An 11,076-nucleotide genomic window follows, 5' to 3' on the forward strand; every position below is an offset into this window, starting at 1 on the left:
GACGTCAAAAACCCAACCCTGTTTTTAATAATAAGTGTTAATTTTATATTCGAGAATAACCGATTTGGAAAGTAACCGTAAAGCATATTGGTTTTATAATCTGTTAGTTGAATTCCTGTTCTTCGTAAAAAGTAAATAATTAATAAATCGGTATTAAGTAATACCTAAATCATGCACAAACCTGAAAGATATTTACACAGTTAACAAAGCTAAAATAATTCCAATTTTATTTATTTATTACTATCTGTTGCTCCTCCTCGTGGTTTTACGCTATCACATTGAGCAAAACGTGTTTTCAGTAGTATATCCTCTCAAAATAAAGATTAACTATATATAGTATTATTTGGCATGATGCTGTTGTTCGAATCCAACTCATGATAGTCAAGATTTAAAACAAGCAAGCAATTTTTTCTGGTGCTTATCAATTTCGAGATGCCGTGAAAATCACTTTCCACAGTATAAATAATAAAACTATGCAGTATTGTTGAATTTTTAATTTACGGCATTCTAGTATATTAGTATATTTTTCAACTATTAACACCATGCCTATTACCAAGTTTAATTAGGAGTAAATAAAAGTTTAGCAATTTGTTACGCTCCGCCAAAACAAACTGCTACCATTTCACTGTTAATTATGCTTTATTTTAGTACATTGCTTATTTTTTTAAATTCATTTTGTACCTATTAATAAAAATAATTAAGCACAATTGGCATCAGTTATAGTATGGCAATTTTTTACGTTTCTACTTAGCGAATTAGTACCATTTCTCCATTAATTTGTCTTTCTTTTCAGTTTTATTTAATTTGGATACCCACAAGCGACGCCACGTGTGGGTCAGCCAATCAGGTTTGACGCCTCTTGCAGGCATCCAATTAAATCTGATCCAAAAACTGAGTCAGCGTGATAGTAAACCCAAGCGTAAAAGCTGTAATGCTAATTGGCCTTGCACAACCATGCAATTCGACACAACCAAGTGATTAGCTACAAGTACTTACTTACGGTTGATTTCAAATTATTTAGCTTTATAGTAACACATTTTAAAAGCATAAACTACAAACATAGTGAAATCATGGTTTTATATAACTTTAGGAATACTAAGATGTAGAACGCTCATCCTACTAAGTTCACATTGATCATTTAATTTACTTGACACAGCAAATACTAATTAATTATTAAAAAAGGAGCATTTAACTCCTTTTTTAAATTGTGAGAGCTATAAGCAAGCAAACATCAATGATATTACCTTTGAAATATTTAAAAAACTGTCTAAAATTTTTATTTAAAACAATTAGACATGTCTATAGTTTTATTTAAGATAATGGGTAATTCTATACTTACCGGGAATTTTACTTTTCAAATATTTTTCCCGAAATATTTAATGAAATTTTTAAGCGAATTTTAAGAGCAAAGGCTAAAATTACCCCTTTTACCCACTGTCCAAATTTAGGACGCCAGTGGTTCTAAAGTTAAATGGGANCAGTCGCAAACTTATTATTTTCAAAAAAGTATAGTTTCATATTACAATGGAGCCTTCGAAAAACAACCTCAGGGAAAAATAATAGAGTTTATATCCTCAAAAAGTTTTTTTAAATTCATTTCAGAAATTGAAAAAGTGGAATCCTGGCTAGATGAGCATCCCCATTTCGTCCAGGACTATTTCGTTCGTAAAGCTTCTCGCCAAATGGTTGATTCGTGGTTACTTTCGCATTCAGCTCCGCAAGGTTTAGTTCAGGAAAATTCTTCTTCTGCTTCCAGTCCAACAACATCTAGTTCTGGTGCTACAACACCAGTACGCAAGATATCGGCTCATGAATTTGAGAGAAGTGGAATACTAAGGTAATATGACAGTCTTAAAATGCATATAATTAAGTACTATTGTAATAAAGTACTATCATATAAAGTACGTTAATAAAGTACTATTACTGATCAATCCCGTAGTGGACTGATCGTAAAGACATGGTTCTCTATAGAAAACCAAAGTCAATCATCACTGGCTGCAGTTAGTGTGTGGGTGGGTGACCACTTGGATCAGTCTGCTTAGGGACCGAGGGTGTGCGGTATTGGCCCTCGTTAGACTGTTCTACCCTAAAGGGTTCGACTTCGCATGCAGGTCGTCGGGCTACGGAAGCGGGGGTGCCATCCCCTCTGCAGAGGATCAAAATTGTAATGGCATGTCTTCGGATCATCCTCAGGGATGTTTCCCAGACCGTCACCAATAGCCGATTGTGCAGCTCTAGTGCGAACTACTATTACTACTACTTAAAATGCTTATGTGTTATTTTATATCATTCTTTTACGCTTTTTTATATTTTTATGAAAATATCTATCACATGCTGGATGGTTGTCAGATTTTAGCATGAAAATGAATCTTAAATTACAAATTTTATTGGGTAAGTTAGCAATACGGTAAATTACACTACATCGGTTGTAATATTCACTAAAAAATAAAGTAAAAAATTGATTTTCACATGTGTTAGTCTGTCAGTAGAAATAATTCTCTTTTCTTTTCATTTAAATTGTGGCATTTAAATTTTATGAAAGTGGTGCTTCTGAATTTCGAAGAACACAGCAATGAATAATTTTACATCCTACACAAAATGAATAATTTTATAGAAAGTTAAGCTTAAAAACGAGTAATATCAAAAAAAAAAAATTAAGCGCTAGTAGCTCCACAACAAATTGTGGTGCATAAATTTCAAAATGTTTTTTTTCTCTAGATCTACAATGTGTTTTAAAGCAAAATCTTAAATTTTTTTAAAAGGACAAGGAAATATAGAACTAATTATAATGTTTAATGATGAATTTTTAAAGAAAAATTCCATGATTGTTACTCAAGACTTGATAAAAATAACAAATTAACGTTTAGATCTTAGCTTTTAGTTCGAAACATCGTTGTTATTGTACAAAACATACAAAATTTCAAAGAATTCTATAATGAACGATTTTCGTAATGTGTGTTAGTAATGAAGTGATTTTCTCAAAATCAACGTTTTTCAAAAAATGCCTTTAAAATGCAAAAAAGAAAAGAAAGAAATCTAAGAAAATTTTGATAAAAAAAAGATTAATAATGTAATAATTATTACTAAAAGTGAACTTTATTTGTGTCTTAAATATAACTTTTATTCGAATTAACAAAATTTAAAATACTCAACTCAGTTTGATGAAAAGAATATAATTTTGAAGTGTTTACGCGCAGAGCAACTAGAATTTCATTCATAAAATGGAAGACTATGGAAGTTTAATGGAATGCTAAAATGGAACAGTTTAATGGATGATTGATGTAAGAAAAGCCACCAGATTAAATCATTAAACTTGTCGCAATAATTGGTCACTAAGCTAAATACTGCTAGGCGTATGTTAAATGTTTAATTTTGCACTAAATGTCATTGGGTGACTATATGTTCTAATGTGTAGGACCTTCTCAGTTGAGTGACAGAGGGAAGTGGAAGGCAATGTGTCGGTCGCCAATTTTTGTTGTTCTGGATAGGTTTTACTTCAAACTTTATTATTTAATCTTTACAGCAAAGAAAGAAAATATAAGCACGAAAACTTTAAGATAACTTAAGAATTACGAATTTAGAGTAGTCCGCCCAAGGTAATACGTTAGCGCTGATCATTGTATTTATCTGACATAGAGTGAACAAAAAATTATTTAATATTAAAGTACGAGCAAAAAATAATTTTTAATCAAGTAGAGCAGTAAGTTAGCAAACATCGCTGATGTTATCGTCAAAATATCTGAATATTGATTTTGAAAATTTGCGGCTCTCAAACGGCTCTCCCAAACGTTTTAATTGAAAATTCCAAAACCAAAACTTCCAGCCTCTATCCAAATTTCAGGATAATAGAATAAACCGTTCTGGAGTTAAGAGAGAGAAAAACATGCACGCTCTTCATGTTACTATTATAGATATTTTAGAAAACTTTTAATTCTGTATATTTTTAATAACGATATTGCCTTTCTATCCTTTCCTTGTCAATTCTCATTCTTTGTTACCTTTTTTTAGGCCCATCGTGACTACAACCGTGGATGGTATTCCAACATTTTTAACTCTTCCACTTCCTGGAGATATAGGTCCACCGATTTCTAATAGAATAGGAAGGAAAAGTCGCCAGGAACTGCGTGCTCTGGACGAACGCGAGCTGATATTCGAACTAGTGAAGGATATCTGCAATGATTTGGAAATACGAAGTTTATGTCACAAAATTCTACAAAATGTCAGCATCCTCACCGACGCCGATAGGTGTTCTTTGTTCCTCGTGAGAGGTGAAAAAGGCGATCAGCACCAGTAAGTTGTTTTCTATTCGTACAGTGTTCTTGAAGAACACTGTACGTACAGTATTCGTACAGTGTTCTTCAAGAAAAGAAAGAAAGTTCAAGATCACCATACTTTTCTTTTACTTTCTTTCTTTCTTTTTTTCATTCTTCATAGAATCATCAAAATATATACCAGGGGCTATTTTAACAGACCCTTCACGAAATATTTTGTCATCAGAACAGACCTTTCACAAAATATTTTACCACATAACCTTCTTTAATTATTTTATCGTAAAAACGAACCTTTCACAAATTATTTTAGTGTAGAAATAGACTCGTCACAAATTATTTTATTATAAAAGCGGACTCTTCACAAATTATTTTATCGTAAAATCGGACCCTTTACAAATTATTTAATCGGGAAAAAGAACCCTTTAAAAATGTTTTTTCTTCAAAACGAACCCGTTCGAAAAATTTGATTTTAAAAAGCGGAGTGCATAGCATCTTCCATAAATTTAAAACTACACTTTCTTGAGACACATAATTTGTATTCCCCCGAGACCTGGCTGAAAAAAACTCGATTCTGTAACAATTTTAAATTTAGAAAATGAGTAAATTTTTAAAATTAATTTTAATTTAAAATAAATGTTGACCACTTTTAGCTTTGTTAACTGCGTTTAACTTCGTATGCATTTATTACCATTTATTCTTTTAGCACTATTCTTAAAATTATAATGTCTATCAGGGGCCTTTTTAACAGATCCTTCCCAAAATGTTTTGCTAAATTTTACTAAATATTATACCTTAAGGCCTTCACTAATTATTTTATATTAAAACAGACAATTCACAAATTATTAAACCGGGAAAAGGAACCCTTTATAAATGTTTTATCTTGAAAGCGAACCCATTATAAAAATTTTATCGTAAGACAGAGTCGATAGCATCTTTTATAATTTTAAAACTACAACTTCTTGAGGAGAGACATAATTTGCTTTTTCATCAAAACAGGATCAGTTTTCTCATCTTCACAAAATCACTATCTTTGAAGAAATTCGATTTTCTAGTAATTTTAAATTCCAAAAATGAGATTTTTCACCGATTCACAAAACCTGACGTTTAAAAAAAATATACAGAACTTTGGTCTTTGTCAATTTTCACAAAATCAGGATGGATCTATTACAAAAATTCTAAAATAACTTTTTCTTGGTTAAAAAAACTTTTTGTTTTGTTATATATCTGGAATAAAATTAAAATTAAAAAACTTTTTTTAAACAATTTAAGAATTTATTTTAATAAAACAAATTGATGACTTTTAACTACTTTAACTTAGTCGTCATACGACGAACAATAAATATCGTCTTTTTAGAAAGTTTTAAACATGATCTTTCAAAACCCGATGAAATATTCGCACATAGTTAAGTAGACAAAAGGAAAATATCTGCGTGATATATATTTTTTCAGTATATTGATTTTTTAGAACATTACTTACTTTCAAATTTCGGTTTCTTTTAAAATAATTTTATTACATAATTAGTAAATTTTAAAATTATGATAACGGTTTTGAAATCATTAAGTCTTCATCGTTTCTAACATGTAACAAAAAATATTTTTAATTATGATTTGACTTTTTCTTAGGTATCTGATAAGTCAACTCTTCGATGTTTCGTGCAGTTCAACTATGGAACAAATGCAACAGAAAGAAGAGATTAGAATTCCGTGGGGAACGGGTATTGTCGGTTATGTGGCTGAGAGCAAGGAATCCTTAAACATTCCAGACTGCTATCAGGTATACAACTTTTACTACATTAACTTCGTGAATTTAATCAAAATTAGATTAAGAATGATTAGAAAATCAAAATTTTTAAATAAAGGAAATTTTAAAAGCTAGGAAATATATGATGCCTCTAATGGCATCACAATAACTCAATTGAACCAAAAATTCCATTATGGTTAACTTTATTCACTATGAAAATAAATTTTTTACATAAAAAATAGGGTATACTTAAGAAAAATGTCACATATATTGATTTCTTTCCACTATAAAATGGAAATTTTCCATTATAAAAACTTATACTTATCACTATGTAACTGAATTTTCCATATAAAATTAGTACTTTTTATTATACAGAGGTTCCTTACAATTATAAAACAGGAATGTTATTCTACAAAACAGATACTTTCCACTATTTAATTAATTGTTTTTATATGTAATGTTGCTGATTTCAACTTTAAAAATGGCGTGCTAAGCTATAAAGCGGACACTTCTGTCCATTTAAGGGATACTTTCACTATTCATATTAATAAAATGAAGTGTTTGTGTGTCCCATTTAACTTTAGAACCACTGGCGTCCTAAATTTGGACAGTGGGTAAAAGGGGTAATTTTAGCCTTTGCTCTTAAAATTTGCTTAAAAATCTCATTAAATATTTCGAGAAAAGCATTTGAAAAGTAAAATTCCCGGTAAGTATAGAATTAGCCATTATCTTAAATAAAACTATAGAGATGTCTAATTGTTTTAAATAAAAATTTTAGACAGTTTTTTAAATATTTCAAAGGTAATATCATTGATGTTAGCTTGCTTATAGCTCTCACAATTTAAAAAAGGAGTTAATTGTTCCTTTTTTAATAATTAATTAGTATTTGCTGTGTCAGGTAAATTAAATGATCAATGTGCACTTAGTAGGATGAGAGTACTACATCTTAGTATTCCTAAAGTTATATAAAACCATGATTTCGCTATGTTTGTAGTTTATGCTTTTAAAATGTGTTTCTATAAAGCTAAATAATTTGAAATCAACGGTAATTAAGTACTTGTAGCTAATCACTTGGTTGTGTCGAATTGCATGGTTGTGCAAGGCCAATTAGCATTACAGCTTTTACGCTTGGGTTTACTATCACGCTGACTCAGTTTTTGGATCAGATTTAATTGGATGCCTGCAAGAGGCGTCAAACCTGATTGGCTGACCCACACGTGGCGTCGCTTGTGGGTATCCAAATTAAATAAAACTGAAAAGAAAGACAAATTAATGGAGAAATGGTACAAGTAGAAACGTAAAAAATTGCCATACTATAACTGATGCCAATTGTGCTTAATTATTTTTATTAATAGGTACAAAACGAATTTTAAAAAAATAAGCAATGTACTAAAAGAAAGCATAATTAACAGTGTTCACTGTGAAAAACACCGTTTATTAACTGACACCAGAATTTTATCACACCAACTAAGCCCACCTGAAGCCAATTAGTTATTTGCAGCTCGGTACATATTTTACCCGAGATAGCTAATCTGACCGTCTCGTGACTGAAAGAACGAGGGTTTGAGTCCCCGGGCTGACACCAGCGTTGACACCATTCCCGTCAACACATAAAAAGTTATAAGGCTTCCTTACTCCCCAATTTCTGCCGTGTACGCTCCAAATGCCCATTATCTAACGGAAAATCTAGAATGAATTATTTTTTTTACGTTTTTGAAACCATGCTAGTTGTGAATGAATGGGTAAGAAAGCCATATACTTTTGTATTCATGATTTTATAAACATACTAGTTGTACGCGGTTTCAAAACCGTAAGGTTGAAAAACGTTGTTTACGGTAAACTTAATGGTTAATTGAATGGGCAGACTGCTACCTGTTATTTTACCATAATCTTAGGATGGAAATTCTAACAGTGCAGGTAAAGAAACTAGTGCAGGGATTGTTTGTTGATATTGAGTTTTAAACTACTGTGCTTCTATATTGTTTCATATATTTAAAAATTTATACGTGTTTCTGAACCCAAAAATTAAAAAAAGTAGTAACTTAAAGTGTTAATTTGTTCAAGTAATTCAGTCTCCCTTCGTAACTTTCAACATAATTTGAGTAATAACACAATGTTTAGTAGTTCATTAGGTGAATGTTACGTAGGTCATTATTTAGGACATTAAGCAAAGCATGTCATCCTTAATGAGATCCTAATACTGCCGAAGCTCTCTCGTCCAGTTTGAAGCAGATTAAATTAAATCAACGTGAAACACGTGTGTATGATTCCTCAGTGCATTACGAGAACAAAACTAGATCACTTTTGTCGTTCGGTAATCTTTAGAGAGAACTTAACCAAGAAAATTTATGAATTAAGTCGTAGTTAATATTAATTAAATGTTATAGTGATTTGCCCTAGTCTAAAACCTTAGTTTTCGCAGTTAAGGTTAATGTTTTGAAATATTAAAAATTATTTCGCCATTTATAATTAAGTGATACACTGGGGGTTCCGCGTTCGGCTGACCACCTGACCAGAACATCTACTCCTGCAACCAAGAGCCCAAGGTTAAGAAAACTGAGATGGACATAGTAGGCCTTGGCCCTCCATGGGCTGTCGCTCCACTGAGTTGAGTTTAGTTTAGTAAACATTAAGAAAATATTACTGAAACGCTTTGCAAAAAAAATACAAAAAATACAATACTTCAAAATAGAGAACAAAATAATTGTAAAAATGAAGATGGTGCGAAATATTTCTCGTTTTAGTTTCCAGTTTAATATCGTTTAGCTTTCAAGCCTTAGTTATAATTTTTTAATCACTCATAGAAGTAATAACGATTAACATGCACGTTTGACTAAATACTTTCAAGCATTAAACAAATACAAAATATGTGGCTTGTCATTCTTTCACAATTATAACAATGTTTGGATTCTATTTTTTTATCAAACTTATTTAATATAATTTTCAAAAATGTATAAATATCCTTTTTTAAAAACAAAATGCTGTAATGCATTTTAGAATAATAAATGTTAAAAATAAGTATTTGCATTTAAAATAAGTTCGTCTTTTTAAAAACTTATTTTCTACTCCATTTAGCTAAGAAACTTAGTAAAATTTCTCCAAGCAGTTGTCTAGGAGCGTGGTGAAAGTTTTAGTTCTATTTAATTTTACTGCTACTGGAATCGCATTTTATTATTTGGCATTAAATCCTGGAATGGTGCCTAAAGAATATCTGTGTTCCTTAAGCTATTTATCATAAAAGATTAATTTAATGTTGTACGCATGGGAGAATAACTCACCGCTTGGCAGGACAAAGTTAATTTGAGAAGAAGGTGTTAGTTTTGCTGCAAATTAATACTGATATATATTTAATCATTTTTTTAAAAAATGTTTCTACTGTATTGGCCATTGAAATTTTAAATGAAATCTGTGGCAAAAACTATCTTAAAACTTATCACTAGTACTTTCTATTTTACTAGCCTAAATTTCGCAAAACTTACGAAACTATGGGCTTAAGTAACTTTAGTTTCGAATACATTGTTAAATTGACAATAACAATATATGTTACCGTCAGTGTATGGAATTTCAGATTTCTGTGAAGTGCCAGGTATTTTATAGCAATTATAAGACATGAGATTTACTTCATACTTTGTCTCATATATAATGTATTGAATAATGGCAGACGGGGTAGCCTGGTTGCTAGGGCGCTGGGCCCATTTCCGAGAGTTCGTGGCCCCGCTGGCCGAAGACTCCCCGTGTAGTAAAGTGACTGATGCACGTTAAATCTGTCGAGTCGCAAAAGTCCTCCATGTTCCCATAACAAATCAATACCTCTGGGGGTACTGGATTAGAGATCGATCGTTCTCTGATTCAGGACAAAATTACGATCTGTGGATGAATGAATGGATGTATGAATGAGTCCGCCCGCCCTATAAACGGGTGCGACGTATGGTGTGACTGAAGTCGAATCTTTGGCCATAGATGGCCCCACTGAAAAACAAGAAACGCACACTCTGCCTTAAATTTGCTCAGTTTCACCAAGCAGGCTTGCCCGTGTGGCAAGTGGTATTAGAAACAACAACAACGAATAATGTATGAAATATTGCTCAGTTATTGAATGGTTATGTAGAATGGCGGATGTTCTTTAGGCGAATTAGGACATATGTTAATAATTTTATACTTTGCCTAATTGTCTAGAGTACCCATATTGTTTTCATTGGTCATTTTATAGAATACTTTGGTAATGTGTGAAATATTAATTATGTCGTACTTTACCGGTCTTCATTCTGTATAATTCAATAGCTGTGGGCGAAATAATAATTGTTTCATACTTTGCTTCTTATCAATTCAATAAAATACAACAATATATGAAATATTAATTCGTTCATACTTTGCCGGTTTCTATTCTGAATGTATGTATGATGAAATGTATGAAATTTCATCAATTTATAAAATATTAATTACGTAATATGATAATGAAATATAAATTATTTCGTACTTTACCGGTCTTCATTCTGTATAATGCAATAGCTATGTGCGAAATATAATTGTTTCATTCTTTGCTTCTTATCAATTCAATAAAACCCAACAATATATGAAATATTAATTAGTTCATACTTTGCCGGTTTCCATTCTGAATGTATGTATGATGAAATTTCATCAATTTATAAAATATTAATTACGTAATATGATAATGAAATAATTATTATTTCATACTTCTCCGGTCTCTATTTTATGGAAATCTGTGATATATTAATCATTTCATTCTTTCCCGTTGATCTCATTCCTTCCATGCAATGACTAAAGGTCTGGTTTCTTAGGACAAGCGCCTTATCTGGGCGTCAGCGGAAAGTTGACGTAGAGCTGACGCCAAAAAAAATACTTTTTTGTTAACTCAGCGTGAGCAGTCGGTCCAACGCAGACATTATCTCTCATTGCGCATGCGTTAATAACGTAAACAAATATTTATTTTGAATTTGTATTGATTTTGTTATTGTCGACCAGTGTTTTAGAGAACAAATAATGACTTTGTCCAAGAAAAAACACATTATAGCTGAGCTAAATGAAGAGTGCTATGTTTAATGA

General features: G+C 31.3%; 1 protein-coding gene across 1 annotated transcript in view; it reads left to right on the forward strand.

Moving 5' to 3' along the window:
• The window catches only part of LOC107456264 (dual 3',5'-cyclic-AMP and -GMP phosphodiesterase 11), a 237,781-nt gene that overhangs the window by 179,322 nt on the left and 47,383 nt on the right, over positions 1 to 11,076 (forward strand). Inside the window, exons 3-5 of the mRNA XM_071183878.1 lie at positions 1,603 to 1,837; positions 4,009 to 4,290; positions 5,895 to 6,045. Of these exons, the coding sequence (XP_071039979.1) occupies positions 1,603 to 1,837; positions 4,009 to 4,290; positions 5,895 to 6,045 (668 nt within the window). The remainder of the gene's footprint in view (positions 1 to 1,602; positions 1,838 to 4,008; positions 4,291 to 5,894; positions 6,046 to 11,076) is intronic.

Source organism: Parasteatoda tepidariorum, chromosome 8, assembly GCF_043381705.1.
Source record: "Parasteatoda tepidariorum isolate YZ-2023 chromosome 8, CAS_Ptep_4.0, whole genome shotgun sequence".
Taxonomy (NCBI): Eukaryota; Metazoa; Arthropoda; class Arachnida; order Araneae; family Theridiidae; genus Parasteatoda; species Parasteatoda tepidariorum.